The 16407-nt window shown below is 39.4% G+C and overlaps 1 protein-coding gene across 1 annotated transcript in view; it reads left to right on the top strand.

Moving 5' to 3' along the window:
• The window catches only part of LOC141128787 (amine oxidase [flavin-containing] A-like), a 160332-nt gene that overhangs the window by 123414 nt on the left and 20511 nt on the right, over nt 1-16407 (top strand). The window contains exons 10-12 of the mRNA XM_073616285.1: nt 2631-2684; nt 4704-4761; nt 15010-15107. Of these exons, the coding sequence (XP_073472386.1) occupies nt 2631-2684; nt 4704-4761; nt 15010-15107 (210 nt within the window). The remainder of the gene's footprint in view (nt 1-2630; nt 2685-4703; nt 4762-15009; nt 15108-16407) is intronic.

Here is a 16407-nt window from a genome sequence, read left to right as displayed (position 1 = left end):
GGCACCCACTGCGCATGCGCGAGTGGCTCCGCGCGCCATGATTGGCCGCTCAGTCACCTGGGACCTGTAATGGGTCCCAGATGATTGACAGGAGGGAGGGAGGGAGCAGAGCCGAGCCCTTCCTGTGCCGAGGGGGAAGTGATGTCACCAGCCCAGGCACTGGAAGAGGCAGACTACGAGGGACCCCCTAGCAACAGGCATTTAGAGGTAAGTTAAAAAAAAAAAAAATATCCACATTTTTTTTGTATTTTTTTTTTTTTTTAGGATTTTTCATGTTGTTTTTTTTTTTTGGGTGGAACCCCACTTTAAACATACATACATTGTAGATTACTTAACTTTCTGTCCAAGCATTGTGTAATGTAGTAAAATGCTAAGTACTCTACATTTTTGTGTTGGGTAACTCCAGAAAGTGCCTTGATGAGAAATTATAGAAGAAACTGTCAAGTAAATTAGGGAGAACAAGACCATGCTCAACAACATAGTTACATAGTTTGTCTGGTTGAAAAAAAGTCCATCTAATTCAACCAATAAAAAAAAAAATTACAATCCCATATACACAATCCCTCACCCACAGTTGATCCAGAGGAAGGCAAAAAAAAAAACAGCAAAGAATGATCCAATTTGCTACAGCAAGGGGGAAAAAAATCCTTCCTAATCCCATGAGAGGCAATTGGATGTTCTCTGGATCAACTTTACCTATAAATGTTACTACCCAGTTATATTATGAACATGTACAACATCTTTTTATATTAGCAAAAAAGGCAGGTACAGGGTAGTATGTGTTACAGTTAGCAACCCCTTTTTTGAATCAGTACTGTCCATTCCATGTCACTGTCATTTTACGAACACTAGAAAAAAAAGTCCTAGAGGGACAAATTCAAGTGTATGTGAAGCCAAAACATTTTTTAGTATTTGCACATACATTAGGTAAGGCTGAAAACCCCAGACCAGTTTTTATTTTGCCATCTTGTCTTGTTGGGGAGATTTACTGTCACTCCCTGCCCTGTTGACATATTCCATCTTTCCAAAGTAAAATCCCTTCTTAGAGAGTTGTTACCAGAACAAGTATCCCTAGTGGCTGATTTCCCCTCTATTCCTGTTCTGGTGACAATTCAAACTTTTGGATTTGTCATTACTTTCAGGCACAGTGGCAATGGTTACCAGGATAAACCGAGAGGATGAATCTCCTCAGCAGGGACACAACCAGCAATAAAAGCCTGACAGGTTCTAACCCTTCCCTACTCTATCAAAAATTAAAAGAAAAGAAGTTTTTGGTTTGCATACACTTTAACCCCTTCCCAACCAGCCGCAGCAGTTTTACTGCGGTAGGTTGGCTCCCCTGTGCAAGCCATCGTAGCTGTACGTCGGCTCTTTAAGACGCTTTAGCAGGCGTGCACGCACACGCAGCGAGTCCCCGGAGCCAATGCGCGTGCCTGGTAGGCGCGATGCCCACCGGGCACCCGTGCTCGCTCGTGACAGAGGAGAGGAGACAGGGGGAGAGGAGACAGATGGCGTGCTCCTACTAAGTAGGAACACCGATCGGTGTCCTCACCTAGTCAGTCCCATCCCCCCACAGTTAGAACACGCCTAGGGAACACAGTTAACCCCTTGATCGCCACCTAGGGTTAACCCCTTCCCTGCCAATTACATTTATACAGTAATCAGTGGCTATTTTTATCTCTGATTGCTGTATAAATGTCACTGGTCCCAAAAAAGTGTCAAAAGTGTCCAATCTGTCTGCCTCAATGTCGCAGTCACGATAAAAATTGCTGATCACCGCCATTACTAGTAAAAAAAAATAATAAAAATACCATAAATTTATCCCTTGTTTTGTAGACACTATAACTTTTGCGCAAACCAATCAGTATATGCTTATTGCAATTTTTTTACCAAAAATATGTAGAAGAATACATATCGGCCTAAACTGAGGAAAAAATTTGTTTTTGTTTTTTTCATTTTGGGATATTTATTATAACAAAAAGTACAAAATATTGTGTTTTTTTTTCAAAATTGTCGCTTTTTTGATTATAGCACAAAAAATTAAAACAGAAGAGGTGATCAAATACCACCAAAAGAAAGCTCTATTTGTGGGGAAAGAAGGATGTCAATTTTGTTTGGGTACAACGTCGCACAACCGCACAATTGTCAGTTAAAGCGACACAGTGCCGTATCGCAAAAAATGGCCTGGTCAGAAAGGGGGCAAATCCTTTCCGGGGCTGAAGTGGTTAAAAAAGGTTTATACATCAATTACCCAAATTTGAATTGAACACTATACTACTCTTGATAAAATCATTCCCATCATAAAGCTATTGACAGAGGAAGCATAGCTTTCAGTTGAGCAGCATTTGTCATGGCTGTATCAAGGTAAAATCTCACTGCAAGGGTCTTTGAGAACTACAGTCCTAAAAAGCTTTAGTAGGAGTTCTGTTAATCATTTTATTCAGTACACTGTTTTCTGAATAATTTATTTTCACCAATGTGTTTGTTTAAGGAACCCTTTTATGGTGCAATGCCTGTAGAGCTGCAGATATTCTACAAGCTTTGTCTGGATGAAATACTGAAACCCCAGGAAGTAGGCTTTGTTCCCTATATGTGCTTCACAGTTTAATTACGTATTTTATTTCCTTCAGATTCATCCTCTCCAGAAAAGCATCTCTGCTGGCAAATCTGAGCAAGGAAGAAAGGTAATGGAGTTTGCATTTAATATGTCTTTTCTTTCATGTACAGTACTTTAATGCTATAAGTATCCTGCTAGGACAATAGTAAAATTGACAACCTTTATTAAATCCCATTGAAAGTAAAAATATAGGACTTATCTCTAGTAAATATGGACTTGGACATTTAAACCTGAAATTGTTTAAATAATAGCATTAAAGAGGAATTCCAATTTTGTTAAAAAAAAATAGCATACAGAAATGCCACATAATCCTTTTTTGTAATTTAGTGTTATTAAAAATTACCTTTCCATTTCAATCTAAAACTGCTGAAATGTTCTAAAACTGTAAAATAATGAAATGCAATATGGCAGTCTGGAGGTGTTCTGTACACAGTTTGTGTACAGAACACTCACAAAAATGTATATTCTTGCTTGTGCGATTGACTCACTGATTCTCAGATGTTTGCTCCAAGATACAAGTACAATTTTAGGCATCTTCTGCAAATGGAATTTCATTTTTGGTGAAATACTTCCTAAGGATTAATTACTTCTAAGGGATGCAGACACTGCAAAGCTCCTTGTTAGAATGCTGAAAGTTAGTTCACCAGGTGGTTATTGTATAACAAACCAAACTGTCCCTTTCAAGCATCAGTCTTGCAAGGACTTGGTTCTTCACAGTAGAAACAAGTGGAACTATGCTATAAAGTTTGTTAAAATTCCTACAATGAACATAGATCACCCAGAGGGGATTGTTTTTTCTCAACAAAAGTGGAGTTACACTTTAAGTAAAGAAGTTCCATCTGTTGTCTGTATTTGTGTGTAAAGTCATTGTATTTTTATGTATTTGTGTTCATTTTTGTTATGGACTTAACAAAGAAGGACATCCTTTGTACTACATGGTGATGTTCTAGAAGCAAACTACAAAAAAAGCCTTCACTCTTAACATGTGAATAAAAAACAAAAACAAAAAAAAAACAGTTGCCAGAGAGAGGTCCCATTTTCCCATCCCTTGCCATAATTATAGGCAGGGATTAAAGCAGGACCAGCAGAGTGAGATTTTATTTTTGCCATAATGTTTATGTAGTTATAACACATAGGCTGACACTGGCGTGGAATTTATCCAGTGCTCCTGCCTGAAATTTCATTCCTTAGGAACCATATATACAGTAGGTATAGCTTTATGCCAAGGAAGTAGGTAGGTTGTTTTATCTGTTCAGTTATTTCTTTGATTGAAAGCTGGTTAAAAATAGTTGACATTACTAGAAAGTTGTCATGTAGTGAAGTGAAACTCGTCAAAAATCTATAAGGGATGGTTGAAAGCAAATACATTTTTACACAAACATATATATACACATGATCACTTTTCTGTTTCCGTATTTGGTCAATGCATAGTCATGTCCTCTTCTCTGGAGATAATGGTTTGTAGTATGGACAGGACTACAGCAGAATTAAATACACATTATGTATGAGTTCTTGATATAAGCTAAAGTAAATGCAAATCAAGCTTGTCCTGCTTCATTTGACAAAGAAAGCATCTACCTTTCCTGTGTTTGTATTAATAGGGTATAGTGAGACCCTAGAGCTCCTCAACCTCAGTGAGTCTGGTCTGACCTCCCTGGGTCTCTAAGGTTAGTGTTCTGCAGGTGAAAACTGCATAGTATTTAAATCTTACACAGTCACAAGCAGGCAGAGCAATGAAAGGAAAATATGTATTTCATCACATTAGCACTCCAAAATTTGTGATGTGATGCAACACAGAGAAATGGCAAGGCATGGACTGGACACTATAATCTAGAACAAGAAATTGCCTGTCCCTTTAGCAAATAGGAACAAGCTATGTGACTGAATACTCAGATATAGGGTAATGGATCATCCATGACACTACAAACTGCAGCAACAACATGTGAATCCTTCATTACTAGGTAAGGCAAACCAACAACACGGGGAATATAACTACACTAATACCTAGTTAAAACAACAAAAACATTTGAAAGTATACAATGCCTTTAAACTAATTAATATGTTCTGGCAAATCTTTTATGAACAGGAAAATAAAAATATGTGAATACTACGCCAAAGCCATGGGAACAGAAGAAGCACTCCATGTAAGTAATGAATATACATTGGAAACAATTTAAAGATAACTGTCAAAATTCGTCTCTGCTTTATGAAAAATTATGGAGGGAAATACTCAACACACTGGGTGTTAATTAACTATTCTTTCCCAAGAAAAATATGATTGTATTTTCTGCATTGCCTGAATATCACCCTGTGTAAAAACCACTGTACAAATATAAAGAGTAGTTATTGCAAATCCTATAGTAATGCCCTGTGTAAGATAAGATGTTTAATTTCCTTACTGCTGTTTTGCATCATGCCTGGGGTATATAACATTCTGTGATCAGTCACAGCCATTATTTCTTATCCCTTCAATTATGCTAAAACATTGTTTACATGGATAGTTATGGTCCAAGAATACAGATAACAGGCAAAAAGAGAACAATCTTGAACATATTTGAAGATACAAAAAAATCCATTGGGGTAGGTCTGATTTCCAAAATGCCTGTGACATGTTAGCATATGGATCCCACAAAGGGGTAGGATCCCTACTCCTTTAGCAAACCCTTATATATAAAGTACAGTCCGTGCTCTTAGGCCATGGCAGATATTTGGAAGAGACAACATTTTGATAGTTTTGAATGCTCAAGAACTTCTGGAGTCTCAAGAGAAAAGTATATACAGTATAATTCACTATGAAGAATCAATATTATACTTTTTTGTATTCTACTTTTAAAATAATAGCCTCTCTCCCAGTTCTAGCCTGATCTAGATACCAGTTCAGAAGAGGCAATGCTGGAACAGACTACTCCCCCCAGCTGCCAGGAGAACATCTACTCCAGTAAGGATGGGGGCAAGGTTACAGGCAAGGATAGACAGATACTGATGGTAGAGGACTCAATTATTAGGACAGATAGGGCAATCTGTCACAAATACATGTTGTTTGCCAGGTGCTTGGGTTTCAGGGTGCTATAAAAAGACAACAAAGGTAGTTTTTTTCATAAAGACTGCCCGTACCTTGAGCCACACCAGAGAGGCAGCAGGAGCTAGAGAGCTATAAAGTGACTGGGAAACTGGTGTAAGAAGGTGGGTTTTGGGTTCATGGAGAACTGGGCTGACTTTACGGTTGGTTGCTAACTCTATAACAGAGATGGACTGCACCTAAATGTAAAGGGTGCAGCTCTGTTGGGGGAGAAGATGGTCAGAAGGGTGAAGGAAGTTTTAAACTAAGATGTGGGGGAGGAATCAAAAGAAGGTATACAGTGCAGTGAGCAAAGATCAGATTGTACAGAAAGGGGAAAAATCGGGTGGGGGGCCGCAAACCAGATAATAGAGAAACAAATGTTTTCAGGGCTAGCAGTAATGCTGAACCTAAACGGAATCAAAGAGATTTGCAAGGATAAAATGTACACATATACAACATTTAAAGGCATGTACACATATAGAAGTCTGATTAATACAATGGAAGAACTAGAACTGCTGATATATTAGGGGGATTTTGATATTGTTGGAATGTCATAAATCCCTTTTGACAGCTCACATGACTGGCTTACGAGTGCCCATGGGTACTCCCTGCATTGGAGGGATAGGGTGGATAGAAGAGGGGAAGGGGTTTGTGATCGATTTGATGAAGAATAGAGAGATGACATTGCTAACGGGGCTAATGAGAAGGTGAAGCTTTGTGGCTGGTACTTTAAAGGGGCGAAACAAACAGTAAATGAATTAATTGTGGATGTATGCTATAGCCCCTTAACATTAATAAGAAGGAGGAGACCCATCTACTTTCACAGTTAGAGATGGCAGGGAGGTAGAGAAATGTTATAAGCATGGGGAATACAAATATCCTGATATTGACTGGGCAGAAAAAGCTGCTCACTCAACTAAGGGTTGTCACTTCATGAATAAAATGCAGATCAATTTCATAAGTTGAATGGTGGAAGCGCCAGCTAGAGATTATGCTTTGCAGGACCTGCTAATTACAAATGGCACAGAGCTGATTGCAGATGTGGAAGTAAGCTAAAATGTAGGTAACGGTGATTAGAGTGATTACATTTGCCATAAATTATTGGAAAAGGACACATGAGGGTAGAACAAGAACATTTATTTTAAGAGCCAACTTTTCTAAGCTGCTCTATACTACATGACATTAAATGGAATCAAATTTTTCCAACACAGAACACTGAAGAGAAGTTGGAGTGCTTAATAACCTATTAAACAATGATTTAATCAGAGCATTCCACTTGACAAAAAATATCAAAGAATAAAAGTTAAACATGGGGGACTAATGAAAAATTGCCATATTATTGAAAAAACTATCCTTTTAATAACTATAAGGCCGAAGGGTCACCAATGCCATCAGCATTCCACAATTCAAAAGAGTGCTATAAAAATATAAAAGAGTGCGATCAGAGCTGCTAAGAATATAGTAAAATAAAAATATATTAAAAGTGAAAATGGTGGGCTCAGAGCATATTGGCCCCATAAAAGATGATGTGACAGGGGGAAGGCAACTGTATTAAATACATTCTTCTCTTCAGTTTATATAAATGAAAAGAAATGAAAATAAACAAGTCAGTAATGCTAATAACAGTATAGTGAAATTACACTTGTGGCTGACAGAAACCAATGTTCAAAAAAAGACTAGAAAAACTTAGAGGAGTGTCACCCTGTAAACAAAAATGTAAAAGTCAGTAGCTCCAAATACTGTAGCTGCTGACTTTCAAAAAAACACACACCTGTTCCAGGCCAACCTTTTAACATTCTATGTGGAGGTGAGCTTTAATTTGGATAGAGGAAGGCCTGTGGATACAGGGTATCTAAATTTCACTAAGACATTTAATACGGTATCCCACTTAGTGTACAAATTAAAAGTCGTTCTAAAATCAAAAGGAGTCCTGTAGTGTTTCAGTGCTGTGTCCATCTGCAGTAGTGCTAGTCTTTCTTTCCTGCTTTCACAGGCACAGAGTCAACAGTTGGATTCATTGGCTCCTGCTTCTGTCAATCAAATCCTGTGAGGAGGTAGTGGGGCGGTGCCAAGCTGCATTGTGTGTGTCTATGGATGGAGCGCACCCACATGTATGCCCCCATAGCAAACAGCTTGGGGTTCAGTGTCGGAGTGCTCAAAGGCAGGGAGGATCAGAGTTGGGGGTTCTGGGTGGCAAGAAGATGCAATTTCAGAGTGCAGTGTGCCAGGATACTGAGTTCTTAGGCCCAAATGCAAAAGCTGTCTAGTTGTAAGTCAGTAGAGAGGTTTCTCTGACTGAGCACCACATAATATATTGTATGGCTCTTAGACCAAATCACCCACTGATCTAAGGTAAGTGCAAAGGCATTTTGTTATCAGTGGAAGGGAGGTTATTAGTAAGTAAGTAGGTTATTAGTATTAAGTAGGGTAAGGTTTGGACTGATTTGTCTCCCAGCCTCATACAGTGCCTTGTAAAAGTATTCATACCCCTTGAAATTTTCCACCTTTTGTCATGTTACAACCAAAAAGGTATATGGATTTTATTGGGGTTTTATGTGATAGACTAACACAAAGTGGCACATAGTTGTGAAGTGGAAGGAAAATGATAAATGGTTTTCTGAATTTTTTGCAAATAAATATGTGAAAAGTGTGGTGTGCATTTGTATTCAGACCCCTTTACTCTGATACCCCTAACTAAAATCTAGTGGAACCAATTGCCTTCAGAAGTCACCTAATAAGTAAATGGAGTCCACCTGTTTGTAATTTAATCTCAGTATAAATACAGCTGTTCTGTGAAGCTCTCAGAGTTTTGTTAGAGAACTTTAGTGAACAAACAGCATCATGAAGGCCAAAGAACACATCACATAGGTCAGGGATAAAGTTGTGGAGAAGTTTAAAGCAGGGTTAAGTTATAAAAAAACTAGCCCAAGCTTTTAACATCTCACAAAAAAACACTGTTCAATCCATCACCCGAAAATGGAAAGAGTATGGCACAACTGCAAACCTACCAATACATGGCCATCAAACTAAAGTGACAGGCTAGGCAAAGAGAGCAATTATCAGAGAAGCAGCCAAGAGGCCCATGGTAACTCTGGAGGAGCTGCAGAGATCCACAGCTCAGGTGGGAGAATCTGTTCAAGGGACAACTATTAGTCATGGACTCCACAAATCTGACCTTTATGGAAGAGCGGCAAAAAGAAAGCCATTGTTGAAAGCCATAAGAAGTCCCGTTTGCAGTTTCCGAGAAGCCATGTGGGGGACACAGCAAACATGTGGAAGAAGGTGCTCTGGTCAGATAAGACACAAATTGAACTTTTTGGCCTAAGAAAAAAACTCTATGAGTGGCAGAAAACAAACACTGCACATCACTGTCTTTTCTTCAGCAGGGACAGGGAAGCTGGTCAGAGTTGATGGGAAGATGGATGGAGCCAAATACAGGGCAATCTTAGAAGAAAACCTGTTAGAATCTGCAAAAGACTTGAGACTGGGACAGAGGTTCACCTTCCAGCAGGACAATGACCCTAAACCTACAGCCAGAGCTACAATGGAATGGTTTAGATCAAAGCATATTTATGTGTTAAAATGGCCCAGTCAAAGTTCAGACCTAAATCCAAATGAGAGGACAGCTCTTGAGACATTTTGCAAAGAAGACTGGGTAAAAATGTTACTCTCTAGATGTGCAAAGCTGGTAGAGACATACCTAAAACAACTTTAAGCTGTAATTGCAGCGAAAGGTGGTTCTACAAAGTATTGACTCAGGGGGGCTGAATACAAAAGCACTCCACACTTTTCCTTGTCAAAAGATTTTATTTAGTACATACAAGGTGGTAACAGGCAAAATAATGAGATACAGAGTGACATTTGAGATGAAGCTCAATATTATGTAGGTAAATATACGTTCTTAATTTGTACTGTATAACCATAAATTGTCATGTAAGTAAGTACAAACAGAATAAAAAAGAACATTTTTTGTAAATATCACCAATATATTAAATCAGTTAAAAGGATTTAAAGGTAATATTGATAGGTTAGGGTATAGAGAAAAAGTCTTTAGGAGCAAAAGCTACTAATTCATGAGAGGTAAAAGGGGGTGAAAATTAGAGAGCAAAGGGAAAGAAAGAGGGTAGAGAGACTAGGATAGGGGTGACCATTCATAAGGGCCAAACTTTTTTTGGATATAGACTGGATATACTTAGATCAACTACCATGGCAAGAGAACATTCTCATCAAAAGTTGAAGGGAGATGTTTTATCCATGGGTCCCAAAGTTTTTCGAATATGGGGATTTGATCTCTTTCTATGGCTGCTATTTTAGCCTGAGTTATGCATCCTGTGTTTTGTCTCGACTGTAATCAATGAATGGGATTTCCATGCTTTTGCAACTGTTTGTTTAGCGGCAGTAAGTAGTTAGAGAAAAAATTTAAATTGAGTGTAAGTTAAGCACAATTTTTTCAGGTTGAGTAATGTAGTGGTTGGGTCAGGGTGCAATTTAAATCTGAACATTTTGGAAGCCAATTCAAAGATATCATTCCAAAAAACTCTGACTATAGGACAGGTCCACCATGTGTGTAGGTATGTGCCCAATTCCAAACATCCTCTGAAACAAAAAAGCAGAGTAGGTAGGTACATACTTGGCAATTCTAGAAGGTACCAGATACAATCAGGTCAGCACCTTGTAATTGGCTTCCAATGCTAGAACATTAGGGGAAGATGATTTTGTTGCCCACCAGATTCTGGATCAGTCCTCTAAGTCAATGGTTTGACCAAGATCTGCTTCCCATTTCTGAGTGTATGGTGGTTTAGCTGAATCTGAATTGGGTAAAATTTGGGAGTATAAGGAAGAGATAAGATCTTTAGTATGGGGGTTGTCTTTACACACAGATTCAAAATCTGAAAGAGATAAAGTGTTTAGTAATGGGATTATGTAATTTGGGACGATCCCAAATTTACTTTGGGAGCCAAAGTAAATTAGAGATCAATATAGGATCACATTTAGTGGCTTCAATCGTAACCCATAGAGGAATTTCATGTGTTGCGTGAAATTTAGATAGACTAGCGATATGTGCTGCTTTATAACAGGATGCAAAGTTAGGGAAACCAAGGCCACCCCTGGTTTTTGGGAGATATAATGTGTGTAAAGATATGCGTGGTTTTGAGAGGTTCCAAACAAATGAAGTAGCTTTTTTCTGAATTAATCTTAGGTAGTAGGCAGGAATTGGAATCGGTAGAACTCTAAAGAGATACAAAAGTTTGAGCAAAAGTGTCATTTTTATTATTAACAATTATTAACAATTGGGTGCGTGTTAGGACACTATAGCAACTGCTGAGTCCATAATGTGTCCTGTGAGAATTAGGTAACGCCCCTCAGGGTCTTTAATTTCTGATTGAAGTGTGAATGGGATGGAGCGGTGGAATGCTATGAGAGTACCACGTTGTTTGGTAGTGGTTGAAGCTTGAATATTTGTGGATAAAAAGAACTCATAAATGTAGGTGTAGAGTTTACTGTAAAGTATGTTTCCTGTAAGCACACAATGTGTGCTTTTCGAGCCTGAAAAAAACGGAACGTTTTAGTTCTCTTCTGAGGAATATTGATACCCTGAACATCAAGGGAAAAAATGTTTAGAGGTGCCATGGTAGTTGATCTAGGAAATTAAACTTACCAATAGCATTGCTGAGGATGATGAGTGATGAGGAATAAGGATTCCCATCAGGGGAAGTAGGGCCAACGTCTAACTCCCACATAATATGAGTGGGTGAACGAGGAAGGTACAGTGGAGCACATGGGAGTACCATGGGTGGAAGAAGAGTCTTATTAAAGAGACATCCTGAAGATGTAATATTGTGTAAGCCGCCAGGCTCTCTAAAAATGTAATGCTATGTTCCAAAAAAAATCCTTAGGGGGAAGGATGTGGGTGTTTAAGAGATCTGCAATCTGAAAGCAGTTTGTTATAATAGAGAACTTTTAGGGTAATGGGAGGGGGAGGGAAGAGGAAAGGGAGGGGGATATACATCAGGGAGAGAGCAAATTTAAGCAATCTTACAAAGGTGGCCAGGATAGGTGCGAGTTCTCTAAGAGAACAAATGATTTAGGAGGATTATGATTGAAACAGATTAAGATCTTGAATTTAAAATAATAATCCACTGAATGGTAGAGATAGAGAGCCTGAGGTATGAAACCTGAACAGTAGACACTGTGCCTACTAAGTGTGGAACGGATGAATCAAACTTTGAAGGATTATAGCAAGGTAGAAAAATATGGGACTTAGTTGGGGCCTAAAGAAGACCCTTGGTATGCCCAATTAGGTCTCATAAAAACTGCGAGAGAATTCAATCTCAAAGAGAAAAGGTGGAGAAATGTTCAGAGGAACAGAACACTGTCAGTCCATGGAATCTTCTTGGTCCAGGGGAGAGGATGTCAGTTTTCCCCAAAGATTGGGAAGAGTTATTAGGAGAAATAGATGATGTGGATGATGATCTTCTGCGTGACGTGTTAATGGAGGATCCAGATTCTGATAGATGAAGGTCATGAAGTGTTTATTGAAGTTCCTCAGAGGGTTTACAATAATATTTAGAGCCTTTGTAACTAAAGCGAATGGAGAATGGGAAGCCCCATTGGTAGTTAATGTTATGGCGTTGAAGCTCCATTAACTGCGGTTTCATTGCACGCCGTTTAGAAATGGTTAATTGGGATAAGTCGGTGAAAATCTGATGATTATGTCCCTGAAAGGTTAGGGGAGTTTTGTCCCGAGCTGCTGCTAGAAGTTGTTCTTTCGTTCGGTAATAATGGAATTTTGTGATAATATCGCAAGGGGGGCCATCAACTTTTTTGGGTGTAAGGGCTCTATGAATTCTGTCCATTTCAAAACGTTCAATTGGTATGCCTGGTTGAAGTTCTTGAAATAATGCGATTATTGTAGCATGAATGTCAATAATATTTTCAGGGATTCCTTTGATACGCAAATTGGAGCGTCTGGCTCTGTTTTCAAAATCCTCCAATCTGGTTTGCAGCGTTAAATTCTCTTCTTTTAAGTTATCAATTTCAGTCATAAAATCTTGTGCTGTGTTTTCTATTTCTTCAACTTTGAGCTCTAAGGCAGCAGTACGATTGCCCAGTTCTCTAATTTCCTTAATCAGACTGTTAGTTATATGTTCAGAAGTTTGCTTCAAAGCTTTGTGTAACATTTGTTCAAATTGTTTTAACAGAGCTGGGGTTGTTAAGGAGTCTTGAGAAATATCTTGTGAAATGATCATTTCTGAATCAGACTCACCTACAGAGTCAGGCTGGTGCGATTTCTGTTTTTGGGAATGCGCTGAGGTAAAAGAGGAGGAGGGGGCCGACGCCATTTTGGCTTAAGCCTGCGTCTGTCCCTCCTTATTTGCAGTGCTTTTACCCTTAAAATGGCTTCCTTCCAGCACCATTATTCACCAGAAAGCTGTTCTGTCGTCTCAGGGACAAGCGGGAGAGAAATAGGCGGTGTAGAAGCCGGCGGTATTGTTCATGACCGCGACTTTTCTCCCTCACGGGGCAGAGCTCTAGCAAAGCACAGCCTCCATGCTAGGCTTCGCACATGCGCCCCCCGCACTCCACACTTTTCACATATTCATTTGTAAAAAAAAAATTGAAAATCATTTATCATTTTCCTATCACTTCACAATTATGTGCCACTTTGTGTTGGTTGATCACCCAAAATCCCAATAAAATACTTTTACATTTTTGGTTGTAATGTGACAAAATGTGGAAAATATCAAGGGGTATGAATACTTTTTCAAGGCACTGTAGAAGTCTGTGGGGTTGTGCTGAAATATAAAAGGCCAAAGTACATAGATGTAGACACAACTCAGTCTCTGAATAAATGAGAACTCTCATATATGAAACATGCCCATTTGACTTTGAAATAGTTACACCAAAAAAGGCAATACAGTGTAAAAAAAATTAAAAGAATGTATTCACATTTAATATATCAATATTAAAAGCAGCTTAATAAAAAAGCACATAAAGATGAGCAGGCAATGTCAAAAATGTTGACGCTCTTCATGAAGCAATGTTCACTTCTTCAGGAGTTAATAACATATGTGCAGGGAAACCATGTCATTGGTATTTTATAACCAATAGCATGCCCTTCAAAACATATACATTAGATAAAAATTCAAACAATTGATGACTCAAATAACAGCAATGCCAGCAATCTTCTCACAGCACCAAGAGTCTCTCATTGCTAATAACTTATATGCATCTCTCAGCAAAATCATGTTATATGTAGAAGTCACAAATATATTATTGGTGAAGGGAGATTTCCTGTGCTAGGAACTGATTGCTGGTATTTGCGAGGAGCACTGAAAATTAGAGAAGATATTCAGCACCGTCACCAGGTCTGTTCTGTGGTTACTGTTGATTATTGGGATAACCCAAAATGGTGCCAGTGTCTGGCACATGTACAAAAACAGGAGGTGAGTAATGACATTGGGGGTTATTTACTAAAGGCAAATCCACTTTGCACTGCAAGTGCACTTGGCAGTGCAGTCGCTGTAGATCCGAGGGGGATATGCAAGGAAAATAAAAAAACAACATTTGATTGGATGATAAAATCAGCAGCGCTTCCCCTCATTTCAGATCTACCCCTTAGATTTAGAGCGACTGCTCCTACAAGTGCACTTTCAGTGCACTTTCAAGTGCACTTGCAGTGCAAAGTGGATTTGCCTTTCGTAAATAGCCCCCATTGTGTCGCTACTACTATATGCAGTAGCATCAGCATTTAAATGTAGAACCGCACCAACCACAGCAGCCATACTCAGCAGGAAACTCATCCAGAATAGTCCCTGCAGCAGGTGGGTCTGGGCTTGATGCCTTGATGCCACACCACTTGTGCATGCCTCACAACTTGCTACCAGTTTACCAATTCGCATTACTGTGCTCTCCACCACTGTAGTGACACGCCCCTCTGTATTCCATATTTATGCCTCCTTACCCATTTGGAAATGTTCCTATTACTTTCAGTCTACTTTGACGAAACAGGTAGTGAAGGAACATTTCTCCACATCCCATCTATTTGACAGGTATCGGGTAAAAAAAGGAAGTGAGGAGAAATCCTACATTTTCTAGCAGAATGAGTAAGGTTTAGAACATTTGTCAGTGTTTTAGCTGTCTGTGCCCCAAGAGAGAAGTTTTCCCTCACTTCCTGTTCAAGTGATGGCGGTTAGACAGGACAGGAAGTGAAGAAAAATCTCCTCTATGGGGACAAAGGCATTAGTCACACCAGCATTCTTAGTTTGTTGAAGGTTCATGACTGCTTAATGTATTTTAATGCATTATATGGTTTTATTCCCTCTTGAAGCCTGTGCATTATGAAGAAAAGGACTGGTGTAAAGAACAGTACTCAGGTGGATGTTACACGGCATATTTCCCTCCAGGAATCATGACCCAGTTTGGAAGGTATGACCGTACAATCGGGCTGAAAAGTACACAGTGTACCATAAATAGCAAATGCAACCCCTGTATCTCTCCTGACATGTCTGGTTTAAAGCATTTTTTACACAAAACTAAAGGAAGTACCTGAATCTAAATTGATATTAGGGCAGGGTAAACCTATTAGGGCCCATTAGGGCTCCTTTGCTATGTGTGTGAATGTTCTTACAGGTGGGAGATACCAGAGGGATGATTTTTGTAACATTCACACTTCATAAATGAAAGCATCAGAGAAACAAAGACCCTTCTTAAGACCAGATAGATACACAGGCCTGGGATCTCAAGCAAAGGAAATGTTAAGACTCTGGGGTTGATTTAGTAAAGGCAAATAGACTGTGCACTCTGCAAAGTGCAGTTGCACCCTTTAAGAGCAGTTGCTCCTAAACTTAGTAGATGAGATTAAGCTCTGCTGACTTCCATCATCCAATCATGTGTGTAGCACCCTTGTCCCTAGAACAGGGCTGCAGGTAAATTTAGTTGTGCTGGATGGTAACCAGTCTGGCTGATTTGTAGTGTTTAGTGATTACATGACTTCTGTTAATTCCATTTATTTGTGGCTTCTCCCTTCTGTCAGTAGGTGGTGCTGTTGCCTTTGACAATAAAGTGAAGATGAGTTACAGTGAAGTTCAGGTTATGATAAACATATTTTTCTCAGCCAATCATATTTGTGGCTAAGCATGCTAGGAAAAGGTATTTAATGGATAGAGGCCGGGTGATCAGGCAGTGTGTTCCCGCCTAGGGCTACAGCCTGGGTGGATGGTGTATGTAGAGTCCCTGGCTGCTAGACCCAAAGCCTGGGGCCTATCCAGCAGGCTGCTGGCTGCTTGGCCTGACCGAGGCCTATCCGTTCACGTTTATGCAGAGGAAAGCCTGCCAAAGATCCGGTAACGATTTTAGAGAGATGGAGTTCTAAGGATGCACCAGTGGGGGCTTTTCATGAACTAGAGGCTATGAACTGGCTGGGTGGACTTCAGAGAGAACTCATCCAAGGGAATCAGTGCATGAAACAGTGAGTACGGTTCAGGTACTAGAGGAGACAGCTTGGCTTGCAAAGTACAAATGTACTGGTTCAGCTTAAAGGCTCTAATTCCTGTACTGCTGTCTGCCTTATTTCACCTATTTTTGTCTAAGGAGTCTGCCAATCTGCCTGTTGCTGATTGCTATTAAGTGTGTCCTGTGCCCTATTCCCCTCTCCCCCACATTTTTCCTGTTTGAGAAATAAACTACTCTATTGTTTAAAGCATAAAAATGACAGGTGCCCAACTTC

Source organism: Aquarana catesbeiana, linkage group LG02, assembly GCF_042186555.1.
Source record: "Aquarana catesbeiana isolate 2022-GZ linkage group LG02, ASM4218655v1, whole genome shotgun sequence".
Classification (NCBI taxonomy): Eukaryota; Metazoa; Chordata; class Amphibia; order Anura; family Ranidae; genus Aquarana; species Aquarana catesbeiana.
This window is presented reverse-complemented; position numbering and strand designations above follow the sequence as displayed.